The sequence below is a fragment of the Guillardia theta genome (genome assembly GCF_000315625.1).
Source record: "Guillardia theta CCMP2712 unplaced genomic scaffold GUITHscaffold_43, whole genome shotgun sequence".
NCBI lineage: Eukaryota > Cryptophyceae > Pyrenomonadales > Geminigeraceae > Guillardia > Guillardia theta.
Window position 1 is genome coordinate 244,129 of NW_005434631.1, and position 15,345 is coordinate 259,473.

The 15,345-nt window shown below is 56.0% G+C and overlaps 5 protein-coding genes and 1 non-coding gene across 6 annotated transcripts in view; 2 read left to right on the plus strand and 4 right to left on the minus strand.

The window, feature by feature from the left end:
• The window catches only part of GUITHDRAFT_110056 (hypothetical protein), a gene marked incomplete at both ends in the record, with an annotated part of 2,726 nt that extends 935 nt beyond the window's left edge, over positions 1 to 1,791 (minus strand). The window contains 5 exons of the mRNA XM_005830873.1: positions 58 to 180; positions 299 to 378; positions 427 to 480; positions 546 to 840; positions 986 to 1,791. Coding sequence (XP_005830930.1) covers positions 58 to 180; positions 299 to 378; positions 427 to 480; positions 546 to 840; positions 986 to 1,791 — 1,358 coding nt within the window. The remainder of the gene's footprint in view (positions 1 to 57; positions 181 to 298; positions 379 to 426; positions 481 to 545; positions 841 to 985) is intronic.
• Positions 1,792 to 4,773: 2,982 nt separating this feature from the next.
• Positions 4,774 to 5,944, plus strand: GUITHDRAFT_153110 (hypothetical protein). The gene is made up of 4 exons (XM_005830874.1): positions 4,774 to 5,038; positions 5,269 to 5,403; positions 5,540 to 5,608; positions 5,704 to 5,944. Exons 1-4 carry the CDS (start codon positions 4,788 to 4,790, stop codon positions 5,741 to 5,743), a joined length of 495 nt encoding a protein of 164 aa, XP_005830931.1. The 5' UTR covers positions 4,774 to 4,787; the 3' UTR covers positions 5,744 to 5,944.
• A 47-nt stretch (positions 5,945 to 5,991) lies between these two features.
• GUITHDRAFT_140090 (hypothetical protein) lies at positions 5,992 to 8,359 on the minus strand (the record flags this gene model as incomplete). Its single annotated transcript, XM_005830875.1, is given in 10 exon segments — positions 5,992 to 6,072; positions 6,292 to 6,323; positions 6,370 to 6,401; positions 6,459 to 6,504; positions 6,551 to 6,968; positions 7,002 to 7,031; positions 7,051 to 7,278; positions 7,328 to 7,354; positions 7,401 to 7,979; positions 8,222 to 8,359. 10 exon segments carry the CDS (start codon positions 8,357 to 8,359, stop codon positions 5,992 to 5,994), a joined length of 1,611 nt encoding a protein of 536 aa, XP_005830932.1.
• A 507-nt stretch (positions 8,360 to 8,866) lies between these two features.
• GUITHDRAFT_110059 (hypothetical protein) lies at positions 8,867 to 13,404 on the plus strand (the record flags this gene model as incomplete). Its single annotated transcript, XM_005830876.1, has 20 exons — positions 8,867 to 8,891; positions 8,991 to 9,035; positions 9,081 to 9,286; positions 9,346 to 9,477; positions 9,523 to 9,567; positions 9,803 to 10,273; positions 10,399 to 10,488; positions 10,728 to 10,826; positions 10,891 to 10,924; positions 11,052 to 11,116; positions 11,247 to 11,283; positions 11,402 to 11,478; positions 11,602 to 11,655; positions 11,705 to 11,791; positions 11,947 to 12,027; positions 12,263 to 12,355; positions 12,553 to 12,663; positions 12,845 to 12,943; positions 12,990 to 13,092; positions 13,145 to 13,404. The coding sequence occupies 20 exons, from the start codon at positions 8,867 to 8,869 to the stop codon at positions 13,402 to 13,404; spliced, it is 2,214 nt and encodes a 737-aa protein (XP_005830933.1).
• Positions 13,405 to 13,599: 195 nt separating this feature from the next.
• Positions 13,600 to 14,178, minus strand: GUITHDRAFT_72700 (hypothetical protein; the record flags this gene model as incomplete). The annotated part of the gene is made up of 3 exons (XM_005830877.1): positions 13,600 to 13,678; positions 13,733 to 13,797; positions 14,122 to 14,178. 3 exons carry the CDS (start codon positions 14,176 to 14,178, stop codon positions 13,600 to 13,602), a joined length of 201 nt encoding a protein of 66 aa, XP_005830934.1.
• An 812-nt stretch (positions 14,179 to 14,990) lies between these two features.
• Positions 14,991 to 15,063, minus strand: GUITHDRAFT_t58. Its single transcript has one exon. It is a non-coding gene; the product is annotated as a tRNA-Ala (tRNA).
• Between the last annotated feature and the right edge of the window lie 282 nt (positions 15,064 to 15,345).

The following is a 15,345-nucleotide window of genomic DNA, read 5'->3' on the forward strand; positions in this document are numbered from 1 at the left end:
GAGGAGAGGAGAGGGCATGGGAGGGAGGGGAGGTAGAGGAGTGCAGAGTAATCGCACTTGTACAGGACGTATCCCAGCGATGGGTTGCCGGGAAGCAGCAAGTTGTTCCTCTCGACGATCGTGACTGGGCAGAAGCCTCCGAAGTTAACGACGAGGTTTGCGATCTCGGGGTTGTCTGACCTGACATTGAACAGAGTCATAACAGACTCCTCCCTCCGTCTCCTCCCCTCCCTCCTTTCCTCTTCCTCTCACTTCCTCTTCTTCCTCCATTGCTGCCCCCATCCTTCCTGTCTCTTACCGGTACACATGAATCGCTTCCGAGGACTCGACATTTAGCGCTGCCTCGATCTTCTCTCCGCTCACTGACTTGCCCTCCGTCTGACCCTCCCCACCCTCCTCCCCTGCTGAATGCGATGGACTTCCTACCCCCACTGCCTCCTCCCCTGCCTGGCCCTTCCCCTGCGCCTTGCTCGTGATTCGCTGAGCAGCAAGTCAATCAAAGACAGCAGGTATATCCTCCTCTCCTCCTTCCTCCTCGTCCTCACCTCCACCAGCTCCTCGTTCAGCTGCTTTACGTAACGCGGCTGAGAGAACTTGAGGAGGTCCTCGAAGATCCCCAGCAGCGCGTGCGTGTGTTGGTCGATCTCCTTGCTCTCCACCCAGAGCTTTGCCAGGTTCTCGAACAGAGGATAGACCTTCTCCTTGGGCACTGCCGTCTTTCTCCCCACCAGCTCCCTCAGGTCCTCCATGTTCCCGTCGTGCTGCCGCTTCAGGTCTTTGGACCGGTCGCGCAAGCTCAAGAGCTCCTCCTCGAAGCTCTCCAGGAAGTTCAGGTACTGCCTGCAAGAGATCTGATCAACTCTTCATCTACCTCCTGCTCCCCACCCTTCCTCCTCTCCTCTCCCGTTCCATTCTCCCCTCCTACCCTTCCTCCCCTCCATGACTCCCCTTTCCTTTTCTTCCTCCCTGGAGCTGCTCTACACACCTTCTGTTGGTCAGCTCATCCTGCACTCGCTTCAAGGAGGCAACGAGCGTCTCGTCCGCACTAGCCTCCGCTCTCTGCATCATCTCAATCGCCATGGCGTACTCCTCCACCACCGCTCTTGCTTCCTCGAGCTCCGCGTCAACCCTGTGGAACAAGTCCTCTATCCTCGTGTGGGACTCGGAGACTTTGTCGGGCAGGTCGACTCCTCCCTTCCCGATCGACTTGTTGAACAGGCGGATGCCCAGCACGTAGTTGAACAGGTCCTCCATCCTCTCCCGCTTATCTGCATACGGTAGGCTCGAGAACGCGTGCAAGTTGGCTCGAGGCAGGACGCTCTCGAGCGCTGCCGCTACCTCCTTCTGGTAGACTTCGCTCTGCGGGTCCTGCCCTGTCTTGGTGAGCAGCGCAGCGATGATGAGCTTGTGTAGCTGGCCCATGGTCGCCACGTCCTTGGCATGCTGCAACTTTACGGCACAGATGCTCTGCTCGATGACGGTGTACTTCCTCTTGGAGTCCGCTCGCTCCTTCTCCAGCTCGTCTTGCTTCTCCACGTAGCTCGAGTCGAAGCTCACTTGCAGGCGGAGGGTCTCGAGAGAGGGGTCGTCCTCCTTGGCGAGCCTCCTCACGGAGAGGGAGACTAGCTCTTCGATGTCGTCTGCGCTCAGGTTCTTGTCCAGTTGGAACCTCTCTGGACTTTCTAAGATGATCGCCTTGGCCACGAAGGCAGCAAGCATCTCGTTCGCAAGGATCTTCTGCCGACGGCATCGATCCGTGATCTCGTATACAATCTTCTGTATCTCGTCCATCCCTGTTTTTCACCTCCACCTGGCACACCAACGTCAGTGGACGATAGATGCGATGCTGAAACCTTGATTCCAGACCACCTCCTGTCCTGTCCTGTCCTGTCCTGTCCTGTCCTGTCCTGTCCTGTCCTGTCCTGTCCTGTCCTGTCCTCTCCCCTCCCACACCCTTCCCCGCCCCTCCTCTCTCCTCTCCTTCCCTCCCCTTCCCTCCCCTTCCCTCCCCTCCATTCGTTCCCTCGCCTCCCACTGCATTTCAACGGCTGTGCGGGATCTGAGGTGGGCTTGACCATGTACCCCACCCCTGAAGGCATTTTATCATAAAACCAGGGGTCATTGCGACTTCGACCCTTCACCCGTCAGAAGTCGTTACGGAAACAGGGGTATAGCAAGTGTTTGGCACAAATTCCGAAAAATGAAGCCAGAGTTTCCATTATTTCAAATTTGCATGATAAATTTAAAATCTCCAGGATCCGTTTCATGTTAACTTCACCCTATTCGCTTTGTCCGGACCAGCTGACACGATGGAGGAGGACGAAGATGCGCGATGGGGTGAGGAAGAGGAGGACGAGGCGTCAGGAAGGGGCATGCAACACACACCCAGAGAGCTCAGGGGAGGAGGAGCTCCTTCCATGCGGCAGATAGCTGGTTGGGCTCTTGGGAAAGTCATGGGGAAGGGAGGGGGAGGGTATAGCGAAGAAGAGTCGCTGACAGCATGCCGGGCGGTATCAGAGGAGATCGGTCTCCGGGCAGGTTTCTTTGAGGTTGAGAATGGGAAGAAGGACAGGAGGAGGAAGAACGGGTTCGATCCTTGCTGCGTCCACGTGTTCTTCGGAGACCTGGACATCCTTGAGGCGATCGTGACTGGTGGTGAGCTGAGCGCTGGGGCGGCATCCAGGATGGAGAAGTACGGGTGGGATGCGCTGGATCGAGGGGAGGGAGGAGTTTCTCCTCTCCTTCGTGGCGACTTCTCGAGGCTGGTCAACGTGTCTGCCTACGAGAACGCTGCCCTCCCCAAGCAGTGCTCCGCCTGGGGGTTCTCTACGTCATGGAGCATATCCTTCGAGAACAGCTGGAGGCGCCTCATGAACAAGGCGCGAACTCTGCACTCCGAAGGTTCTCTGGTGGACTTCTGCTGGGGACCCGTCGGGGATCTCAAGCCTCATGCAGGGACGCCAGAGGAACTTCAGAGGAGGAGGGCAGACGGGGTGACGTTGAGTTCGATCCCGATAGACTTCGAGCCCGCCAGGCACGACGATCCGGGATCGAGAGATGGGTGGAGGATGAAGCTCGGTAGCTGCACGTCGGGAACCTGCTTCCGATCAGCCTCCCGGGAGAGATGTCCTCCTCAGCAGTCCTGGCGCTTCAACGCGATAGCGAACCTTTACTATTGCCCCGTGAAGCATGCCGGGAGGGTGGTGCTGAACATAGTTCGGCATGGCGTCGTCGGGTTCTCTCGAGAGCCCTCCGGTCACATCAACAAACATCTTGACCTCCTCGTTCGGTTCGTGTTGCAGCAGCAGTGCCTTGCGGGGCTTCCGAACCGAATTGTCTCCGTCAATCTGCTCAGCCACTATAAGGCGAGCGGCGAGCCGGACATGACGGACAGGCAGCTCCTGGCCTTCCAGGAGATCATCCGCAAGCTCAACGCAAAGCACCTCGGATCGGACGCGAAGGAGGAAGGCGGACTGCCCAAGGACCTCCCGATCGTCCAGTACGGTCAACTCCTCCTCCCGGCCAACACCGACCAGTGGGAGATGGGAGCCGACTACAACCGGAGGAAGAACGTGGACTGTGCCATCCTCTACTTGCAGTGGGTGTGTGATGATGCTGTGTATGCGATCCGGCGCCTGATGACCAAGTCCGGGTTTGCTGCGATCGGGCCGACGGGACCTGGAGGAATCCACCTAGCCAGCATCGTTGCTTCCTCGAAGCCTCACTGGGCTGCCTTGCAAAGGGAGTACACGCAAGTGATCCAGAAGGCACTGGTGTGCCCCGGCTGTGCGGACAAGGCAGCGATCACGGACTGCATCACGTGCGCTTGCCAGCCGTTGGACCAGTACTTCAAGAGTTTCCTCCTCATTCCAATCGTCAGCTCCAGCGACGACCAGGTATGGGAGACCCTCGTCGACTTCCTGCCTGAGTATCTCAAGAAGAGGATCGAGGCACACTGGCGCGGGCTGCGGGCTGAAGCAGATGCGGACGGGATCAACTCCCGCTCGATGGAGGTTGTCAAGCAGACGGTCTCGCTTGTCCGCAACATCCTGCAGATCCTCTCAACGACGGTCTGCCTGGTCTACCGCAGGCTCATCAATCTCTCCCCCAAGCGCCTCGTGTCGGAGTTGAGTCCTTCTCCCCAACAGAACCCTTGGGATGCGACCAAGTCTGACCAGTCCGAGTCCCCGGACGAGAAGAAGTTTTGCGCCCCAGCACCCCCCCAGCACGGGGAGAAGCAGGAGGAGGCGGTGGAGTCGGACATGGAAGATTCGTTTGAATCGCCTTCGATGAGCAGGTCGCTGCAGGAGGAGAGGATGAGGGAAGTGATGCAGGAGCACCTGCACGAGCTGGAGAGGGCGAGGGTCGCCATCAACTCGCTCCGTACGCTGGTGCAGGCCGAGCTGGGTTTCTGGGAGGGAGGGTACATGTCAGACTGCCGGGCGGAGGAGGGCGACCAGTCGCAGAAGAGAAGGTTCAGCCGGGTCACGTCCATGTCCGCCGCTGCGCTGCTCAACCAGGCGCTCGGGGTGATCGTTATGACCAACTGCAAGAGCGGGCTCGATCGCACTGGCCTGCTAGTTGGGATGCAGGGCTGCATCTCCTCCCTCTGGACACTCTACCCGCGGCAGCGGTGGGGGCTGCACCTTGCTGCCATCAACTCCCACCTGTTCCAGGCCCGCAACAGCAGCGGCGACGAGATCTTCGTGCAGCCCTCGACGTGGGACGAGTTCGGGAACGAGCAGGAGAAGTCGCTCTGGGTCAAGTCGATCTTCAGGGAGCGGACCATGGTGAGGAACCACCGGCTGCAGCAGTTGAACCTTCCCCAGCAGAACAGGGAGGCCAGCGATCGGGAGAGCTACAGCATCGCTCCCAAGTATCTGCAGAACGCTCCCCTGTCGGACGACTGCCTGCTGTTCGAGGAGTCGACGAGGATGCTCAAGGCTCTCTTCCCCCTCAAGTGCCTCATGAAGAATTTCATGATCAACTATCTCAGCGAGGCCAACGCTATCATCACCTTCGCCTCCACCGGCGTCAGGTCAGCCGTAGCTCCCTTCTCCCCCCTCCTTCCTCGCCTTCCCCTCCCTTCCCCCTCCCTCTACCTTTGCTTCCCCTGTGTGTTCCTCCTCTTCCCTCCCCTTCTTTCATCTCTGTCCTCATCTCATCTCCTCCCCTCCCCTTCCCTCCCTCTGCTTTCCCTCCCCTCCTTCGACCTCCTTCCCTCTCGTCCTCGTTCCCTACGTCGCTACAGCTGAGAGGCAAGGGCAGGGGCATGAAGTACGAAAGCCATCCTCTCCTCGGCGCGCTGATCCCGCGAGATGTCCGCGTGAGCAGCAAGGCGGCGAGCTCGAAATTCTCTTCCGAGCGAGACGCTCCATACCGCCTCTCCTCCCTCCACTCGAGGTGAGGAGGCGGAGAGGAAAGTAAAGTTAGAGGTGGAACAAGAGAAGGAAGGGAACAAAGTACAAGTACAAGGAGGAGGGAGGAGGGAGGAGGGAGCAAGGGAGGGGAGCTAGGTGCCGGGCTGAAAGTGGAGCAGGCAGTACCTCGGGCTGAAGAGCCTTGCCGGAGGCAAGCTGGCTCAAGACACTCTGACCGATCTCGGAAGGTAGGAAGAAGATGCTTGAATGCGGGTTGGGGGTGGAGGAGATGGTGGTGGTGGCAGAGGAGGAGGGGAGGAGGAGATGTGAAAGTGTCTGGCAGGCTTCTACTCGTGGATGCCTCGAGGTATCGGAGCAGCTGAAGGAGTTTCGGAGGACGCAAACATCATCTGCCCTCCTCCTGCTCCTATGTTTTGGTCTCATGTTCCCCCCTCAGTCCTGTTCCGCTCCCTCCGTCTCTCGTTCCTTGCCGCTGATCCCTCCCTCCCCCTCCCCCTTCCCATCCCCATCCCCATCCCTTTGGATCTGTGAAGCTGCTGTGAAGTGTAAAATGTTGTGACAAGACATCCTGGTCGATCCTGTCTCTTTTATCATTCTCTCCTCCTCCCCTTCACCCGTCGTGCCTCCTCCTCTCGCTGATCCTCACGAGATTCGCCAGTCGCTCGTCCACCCGCACCAGTCGCTTGCTCACCTGTCACCAATTCATCCCTTCCTCCTCCAGCGCCCTTCCCTCCCCCTCCTCCTCTCGCACTTCAACCCGCTTTCCTCTCTCTCCTGCACGATTCCCCCTCCCCCGCCCCGCACCTCTTCCTCTCTCTCTTCTCTTTCAAATCGCATCAACGCATCCTCACCCCTCCTCCTCCTCCTCCTCCTCCTCCTTCCTCCCTCCCTCCCTCCCTCCCTCCTCCACCTCTTCGATTTCTCGGATGAGCCGATTCCGAGCTGTTGTAGTCAGTCAAGGCCTTTCAACCAGCCATCCCGCACTCACCTTCCTCTTGCTCCCTCGTCCTCCTTGGCGACCTGTTCGCCGGCAGCACATACTCAGCCTCGCTCCCACAGAAACCAGGAGCATCTCACGCTGACTTGCGGGGGGCCATCGACGTCCCTGCCTCTTGTCCCGCTCCTGCAGCAGCTCCTCACTAGAGGTCAGCGCGACCTCCCGCACAGACCTCGGGGGTTCTCCTTGCACATGGCCGATGGTCGGCAGCTCCGTACTCCCCTCCGCAGCATCTCCATATCGTTGTAGAGCTCGCGGTACAGCAGCTCCCCCTGTCGGACCCTCTTCCACTCCCTCTTCAAGCTCAACCTCCTCGAGAGTCTCCCTCCTGCCCCCCCCACCGCTCCCCCCCCTGCCTCAGCCTTGATTCCCCTCCACCAGTGCTGTATAACTCGAGCAGCGGAGGTGAGGACGCGGAGCTTGAGGTGGTTGTTGTCCGCGCGGCTCATCATGAAATTCTCGTTGTTGTTAAGTCGGATCCCCTGGTTTGCCGTCGCCGTCACGAACGCGACTGCCACGGGCCCCATCCCCATCGCCATGCACACGGTGAACTTGCCGAAGTCCGTGATGACGACAGTGCCGTAGCCCACCTGCAGCACAAGCGTCCGCCACCCGTCACTTACTCTCCTCTCCTCCCTTCCCCGCACGCATGCCTACCGTGCAGAATGTCACGTAGATGATCCAGAGCTGATCCCACAGGTAGACGCTGTGCTCGGTGTAGGCTGGCCCCTCGGCCACGCGAGTCATGTAGCCGATGCTGAGGACGGTGATGCCGATGAAGATGCAGATCACAGCGATGGCTTGGCGCTTGATCAGAATCTTGACAGCGAGCAGAGAGACGGAGATCCAGCTGTTCTGAATCCACTCTACGATGGTGTAGTCACGTAAAATGTAGGCAACCTACAGTTGTTATAGTGAGCAACTGCAGACGTTTAAACATGGGCAGCACCTCAAGGTTGAAGTATCGGTACACGACCTGCACATGGCGCCGTCACTGGACGTAGCAAGGCTGTTTCCGTTACCTTCATGTGCATCCATTGAAAGATGTGGTAGAAGCGGACGAAGGTGGCTACTGCCAGGATGGAGTCGAGGCGATAGTAGATCACCGTCCCGTCCGATTTCACTGCCATATCGTAGTGCACGAAGGGAAGGTTGTGAACGAAGTTGATCAAGAGCTCCAAGGTCAGTCGGAGCCTTCTGATGATCTTCGGGGAGGAGGAGAATTCGTCCTTCCTAACAGTGGCGGTGGAGGTGGAGGTCTGCATCGAGGCGATCTTTTTCCGAAGGGAGTGCTGCACCAGCAGCAGGCCAAGGATCACAGCTGTGATCAGGCTCTGCAAGAGCTTTGCATCCTCCCCGAGCGGCTTCGTACACTTTCGAGGGTTTTGCGCCGTTTGCTCAAGAGCTATCTCCTCCGACAGGCTCGGCAAGTGTGGAATGTAGTCACCCTCGACGCAGAGCTCGTTGATGGCGACCGCTATTAGGATTGACACAAAGGCGAGCAGCGAAAGGATGCCTTGTCTTCGGTTCATCATGTTCTGAATGTCTCTGATCTTCCTGTGCCTGATAGTCTCTTCTAGCCATATGTGCCTGGCCTTGGACTGCATTGCAAGCATACATAAGCAGGCATACATTGCAAGCATACATAAGCAGGCATACATTGCAAGCATACATAAGCAGGCATACATCGCAAGCATACATGACAAGGTGGCAAGCATACATGAGCAGGCATACATGACAAGCATACATGAGAAGGCATACATTGCAAGCATACATGAGCAGGCATACATTGCAAGCATACATCAGCCCATCAAGTTCGTTGGAAGCGTCAATATCTCCTCACCTTGAACGAGTCTCTCGTGCTGCGCAGGCTCGTGTTTGTTGGTCGAATGTTGTTCTCAATGACCTTCGTCTTCGACCCTCGCAGGAGAGATTGGACCAAGGAGGGCGTAAACACGAGCTCAGCATGAACGTTCTTCATCCCTGAAAGAGAGGACAGGTCGGATGCTTGATCTTACTTCCGTCTATCTTGACGTATCATCATCTTCTGAAATCAAACATGGCATCAGTCAAGCTTGTACGGACAAGTGGGAGGGGATTTAAAAGCGTGCATCATCGAAAAGAGCATTGTTATGTTCGTCTAAAAGCGTGCATGATCGAAAAGAGCATTGTTATGTTCGTCCAAAGGCGTGCATGATCGAAAAGAGCATTGTTATGTCAGTCTTGTCGCTTCTAGTCGTCTCTTGTACCTGCCCTGCATCCTCAGTTCGGAGCTTTTGACATTCCGTTATCAGACCGTTACACATGGGTTGCATTCATAGTAGAGCCAACAAAGCGACACTTGTGCAGGGAATGGGCACCTAGGGGGTGGGGTAGTCCTTCACTACCGGTACTTCAAAGTATATTCCTTTAATGAGAGGAGTGGTGGGTGGGACTAGGAGGGGTGCAAGAAGTTGTCAAGCAAGCTTTGGGGGGCGATTGAGCTACGATGGCTGAGAGCGTAATGGCGGAAGGTAACGAAAATGAGAGAAGAAGGGGAGGGAAAGGGAGGGAAAGGGAGGGAAAGGGGAGGGAGGGGAGGAGGAGATAGTTAGATTGATCGTTTCTGGTAGGCCGAAAGTTTGGAAGATGGTTCTGGATTAAGAACGAGACTCATGGTCAGTGAGAAAGTTTCCTTCGATTCCTCCGTTGTTCTGAAGCAGAGATGAAACTCCCAGGATTCTTTGAAAATGCGTACAAGACCAAATGCTACTGTTGGATCGAGAATGGATGTATGTTTGCCTCAGTTGAGAAAGAGAAGGCAAGCACCTTGCAGACAGTCTTTGCAAGGCACGTGATTGAGACGAATGCTTCTCAGTCGTCCAGCGGCAAGAACGGGTTCCTCACGTTCCAGCTTGACAAATGGAAGGTGCCACCTTGATCTCGTCCTGTGAGAGAACCCTCTGAGTGAGTTTGGTGGTGGCTCAGGCCAGCTGCTACGACAAGGTCAAATTCGAGCTGCGCAGCATTTCCGAGGGGCGGGCAGTCAGGTTCAAAGCGCAAAGTCCCGAGGACTGTCAGAAGTGGGTGACGATGTTGATGAAAGTTGGCATCTTCAAGGTGACGGCATGACTTGCTGCAAACATCTCGAGTCACCCTTCGCAGTCGCCTGAAGTCTTCGGGAGCATCAAGTATGAGACAAGACCGATGGTGAAACTCGACCTCCTCCTTCGTTTTCTCAACCTTCCTTCCTGTCTCCTCGCATCCTTCCCCTCCTCCGACTCTGTACATCTCTGTGCATCTCTCCCTCGTGCTCCCTGATCCTGTATCCTACCCCCTCGTTGTCTCCACTTTCTCCTTCCCCCCCCCCCCCCATCTCTATATACCTCTCTCCCCTCCTTAAAAGTGTATGTCAAGAGACATCCCACTGATGCAGTGAGAGCAGGAGGAGGAGGACGCCTTTCAGCTCGTTGAGACCGATGGCATGCACTTCAAGACCCTCGAAGTCAGGTTCAAGTTCGACAGAAAAATCATGCTCGCAGCTGTGAGGCAAAACGGACTCGCCCTGCAGTTTGGGAAGTTCTCAGTGCCCGAAGGAAACATCGTGGACTACACGGTAGACCGGGAGGTCGTGCTGCAAGCGATCAGGCAGAACTGCTCGGCCTTCTCGTTCGCGGATGTCTCGCTGCAGGTTGACAGGAGCGTTGTCCTCGCCATGTTCGACACAGACATCGCCGACGTGATGATGCTGCTGCGCAACGGCATTTCACCGCTCATGCTGGATGAGGAGGTCATGCTCAAGGCGGGGGAGAGAGACGCGCATGCGGTGGAACGCGCGAGGAAGAACTTGTACATCTGTCCCAACGTCAAGGAAGAGAGCCTGTCACCAAAGGAGCTGAAGGACCTTCAAGCTCAGGTTAGGAGAGGCACTTGTTCGATGTGCCGGGTTGATGTCGTTCTATCCTCTTGTCGCTATCCTCTGTTGCATGCTGGTCCGCGTCCTCCTGTCCTCCTACTTGTTCTGCCTTATTCTCCTCCCAGGCTCTTCTCACCAGGCTGACTGAGAACGGCGACCTCGTGTCGTTGAAGAGGTTGCTGGCGATGCAAGTTGACATCAACACATGTCCCTATGTAAGTATTCTCCCTGCTCCTCGGGCCCCTCTCTGCCTCCTCTGTCCTGTCATTCTCTCCAATTCCTCCCACTTTCTGCTCTACATGCACATCCTGGTATCTTTGTCTCTAGTCCTTCTTTCACTCCCAACGTTCGCTTCCTTCTCCTTCCTCCCTCTCCTATGCTGCACTCAGGACGCTTGTTGATCCTGCGCTTTCCACTGATCCTTGTCTGCCACCATCTTCCTTACGTTCACTAGATCGGCTACTCTGCCATGCACGCGGCCGCTGAGTCAGGGAGAGTGGGGCTGGTGCACTTCTTGCACGAGCAAAAAGCTTCAGTTGAGAGTCAGATGACGGTGAGAGAAGTTTTCGTGCAGATCGTACTTGCTCTCTTTCTCTTCCTCCTGACCTTCTGCTCAGGGAGGTACCACTCCTCTTATGCTAGCCGCAATGGGTAAAGTCCTCGTCCTCGTCCTCGTCCTCGTCCTCGTCCTCGTCCTCGTCCTCGTCCTATTTCTACTTGTTTCTGTTTTTGCCTCGTCGTCGCCCCCCGGCGACTCTCTGCCTCAAACTTTCGTCAGGTGGCAAGTCGGAATGCATCAAGCTCCTGAGCGAGCTCGGAGCAGATGTGAATGCAAGGAATGAGGTGAGCGATGATGATGATGGCGGAGACAATGATAATTGAGACGATGATGGAGATTGTGATAATTGAGACGATGATGGAGATTGTGATCGTTGTAGTGGTGATCATCTGGAGTTGATCGAGTTGTCGTCAGGGTGGGACAACGGCATTGATGCTCGCAGCCATGGAGGGTAAGAACAATCAAGGGATCATGGAGGGTGGACGGGAATGTTAGAGTTGTCAGCATGGGGGACAAGGAGGACATGTTGCTGCGGATGCGGCGGCTGGTCGTAAAAGACATCATTGCAGGACACACGCAAACGATTGCAAGTTTGGCTCAGTTGGGAGCAGACATCGATGCTGTAGAGAACGAGCTGATCCTTGAGGTCCCTTTAGTCCTCGTCCTCGTCCTCGCGTTCTTGTCCTCGGGTCTACTCCCTTTCTGCTCCTCTTCCCCGTCCTTTTCCTCTTTATTCCCTTCCTGAAGAGATTTACCGATTGGATCGCAGGAGGAGCACGTAAGTGAGAAGCTGAAGATTTTAGAAACGTCAGCACAGGAACCAGTACGTCCCCATCCTCCCTCCTCTGTCAGGACTTGACGACGAGCGTCAGGTCCTTGCCAGCAAGCTGCCAAGAGACGGCGCAGACACGGACAAGAGCATGGCGCTGGTTTCATCCTCACAGCAGCAGCAGCAGCTGGTGAAGGAGGAGGGAAATACCCAGGTCACTTGCTGCTCCTTTGCTGCTCCCTCTCCTCCACTCCTCCTCCACTCGTGATCCACTCCTCCTCCTGGTGCTTCTCCTTCTTCACCCCCACGGTTCATTGCTGCAGTTTCTGACCAGCTCAATTCCAGACCTTGTCCTCGGCATTTGCATCGACATTCACGGGGAGGATGATCAGTGACATCAAGAACAGTCTTGCACTCACTTCTTTGGTGATGATGATGAAAGAGTGTATTTGATTGTGCGATTTTGTGTGTATTTTGTTTCATGATGATAATGATGGCAACCATGATCCTGAGAAGAGGATGTTGAGAATGCCAACCAACATGACGATGATAGAGATGATTCGCAGGACAAAAATTTCTTCTCTCGTGTCAGAGCCTTGTTAAACTTGTCCATGTTTAGTTGCACAGGAGCAACGTAAGGCGCTGATGACGTTCACCGCAGGGATCTCTACGTGCTGTCGTCGGGTCAGATTTCGCTGCTCACCTCGATCGGATTCTCGGATTTGTTGCCCTCCCGCGGGAGATGGCAGAGTTTGTAAGCGATCTTTCCTCCTTTCTCCGCTCCTCCTGCCTCTCCATCTCCAGCTCATCCGTCTCTGCCTCAAGAACCCCGCCCCCCTGCCCTCTTTCCTTCCCCGTCCCCTCTCAAAAGCCTTCTGCTTTCTGCCTCCTTCCTCACTCGCTCGCTGCCTGTCGCCTCCGTTGCTTCCCCCTTCACTAACTTCAATCCAGCGTAATCACACCGGGGGCATGAACGCTATCATGAAGGCAGCCGCCAGCGGTCACACGCAGGCGGTACAAGCTCTCGTCGAGCTCGGAGCCAACGTGAACGCAGTCAGCAAGGTGCTAGAGGAGCTGCATGAGCTACTCTCTTCCTCCTCCTCCACTCACTGTGAAGAATCCTATTTACCCCCTCCTCCACTCTCACTCTGCCTCCTTCCTCCGCCCGAAGGCGCTTCCCTGATGTCGTTCCTCTCCCCCCTCCTCTTTCTGAGTTTGGAAATCGTTTTTAATTTGGCGACAGGGTGGAATGTCTGCCCTCATGATAGCTGCCATGGGCGGGCACAAGCAGACTGTCAAGTACCTGTGCCATGTCATCGACGACGTCGACAGTCTCGACAAGGTCAGTGCTCCTCGTGGCTGCAGCGATGACTGACCCGCCCGGACAGGAGGGGCACAACGCTGTCCAGTGGGCAGAGAGGACGGGGAACTGGGAGACAGCGAGGATGATCAAGGAGGCAGCGAGAGAGAAGAAGCTCCTCCAGCAAGCTAGTGAGCTGTGCGTGGGATGCTGATGGCTCTGACTGACTCTCTCTTCCTCCAGCTTACGAGGAGCTCGAGCCCTCCAGCGAGTTTCACATGGACAACAATGGACAGGACGAGACGGAGGACTCGTCTCCTGCTGCTGGCAGCCGAGCCAGGACGAGAGCAGATGCTGGTGACATCGTAGGAGCAGCGGACAGCGAGGACGGGCACCATGGCACGATAGAAGAGTTTCTTGAGCCTCTAGCTGATCTTCAGGTGGAGGAGGAGGTCAACGAGGATGCTGATGCGGAATCTGAGGAGCCTACAATACAAGTTTGACCTCGAACCCTTTCATCCCCTCGTCCCCCCCTCCTCTCCCCTCCTCTCCACTATCCTCCCCTTCCCCCTTTCCCTCTTCTCCCCTCATCAGAGTTTCGTGAGCTAAGTACAGTCACAAAATCTTCATTCATGTGTCAACAAGCGCCTTGGGAGCTCTGGGGGTTCCCCCCACCTCATCACCAACCTCGGCCTCGCTTACTTGGGCACGTTGACAATCAAAGGGCCAACGTTGTCCCCAGTCTCCTGGTTGTGCTTGTTGTGCGCACCATCGCATCTGACATGGAGGGTAAGCAGAGGCAGCGGCAGGAACACATTTAAAGGTCCTTACTTGGGGAAAGTCGCGGATTTCCAGCACCTGCAATAGACCACCTTCTGGCCAGGCTCAATGGTATCCTGTGGATAATAGGAGGATCAGATGGCAGGACAATGAACGTGGGGGTGGGAGGAGGAGGAGGAGGAGGAGGAGGAGGAGGAGGAGGAGGAGGAGGAATATCCAAGATTGCAAAGAGGAGAGTAGAAATCCGAAAACGGCAGTAGCGACACAATGAGGAGGAGTTGGATACAGAGAGGAAGAGATCCTGATCCGCAGGGTGTACAAAGAGCTCGATGAAGACAGAAGGAGGGAAAGAAATGCAGAGAAATAGATAGAAAAAGGAGGGAGAAGAATCCGATGATATGGAAGGATCAGGGATATTGTTTTCACGAGGAGATCATCACCGTGGTGGCGACTTTGGGGTTGTCGAGCTCGATCTTGTGGTTGATCTTGCCCGACATCTTGACGGAGGTAGCGGCAGCAGAAGCAAAGGCTCTGGAGGAGCGAACAGGGAGGCTGGAGAGGGAGGAGAGAGCGGGAGGAGCGAACGCAGAGGCGCAGGAAGCGGCGGCAGTGAGCATGAAGACGCGGTTGAGCATAGTGGAGGATTGAACAGCCCCCACCCCAACTCTGCTTTTATTTACTCAACCCGTGGAAAAACAAGGAGGCTTGCATTGAAATTTCTTTCCAAATATTCAAATATAGAGACAGTACAATCAGTCAAATTTCAAAAATACGATCTCAATCATGGTTGCGTCAGGGTGGGGGTCATCGGCCGCAAGTATTATAGAACCCGAGGTCCGTCGAGTACCTACCCAAGTCAGAGGTATTTCTAGGAGTTGAAGGGGGTACTTGATACTGACACATAAGAGAGAGTTGGGGCAAGGGGTAGAGGTAGGTCACAGCTCAAGTACCCGGTACCTAGTCATCCCCCCGCCGGCCTCCCGGGCCGGAGTCCGGCGGCTCGCCGGCGCCGGACTCTGACCGAGTCCAGCGGGGGCCGCGTGGCCCGACCGGGTTTGCCACCGGGTGTCAGGCCCCCGTCAAGCGGCCCGGCCCGGCCCTGAGTGCTAGTGAAGCCATAGCGACATCCGCTGAGGCCGATGATGTGCCGCAGCCTCCCATAGGGAAGAAAACTGATCGCAAAAACCGTTGAACAGAGAGCAAATTAAAAAAGCAAGAGAGTCGGAGAGCAAAAGAAGAGCTCGTTCACGGCAGTGAGTCAGACGACTGTGGTGGAGGAGAGAACCTCCTGCCTTCATCTCATCGCTCTTGGACAACCCGGGTATCGATCCCGGTGCCTCTCGCATGCTAAGCGAGCGCTCTACCATCTGAGCTAGTCGCCCGTGGAGGATAAGGTCGAATCACTGTTCATATAGGGAAGGGGTGGTCCTTGCTCCTGGTGGTGGTCCTTTCGCTGGTGGTTCTGGTGGGGTAGTTTTGAGTGATTTGTGGGGGTAGAGGTGGTCTTTGAGGATGTAGGGGGTAGGGGTAGTACAGTAGTGAAGGAATGGTTTCATGGCGATGGACTTGTGGTGGAGGGCAAGTGGAAGAGGAGAGAAGCAAAGAGCACTGTTGACACAAGTATTCCAACATCCCCACGATCTTCTACCCCTCCTCCTCTCACT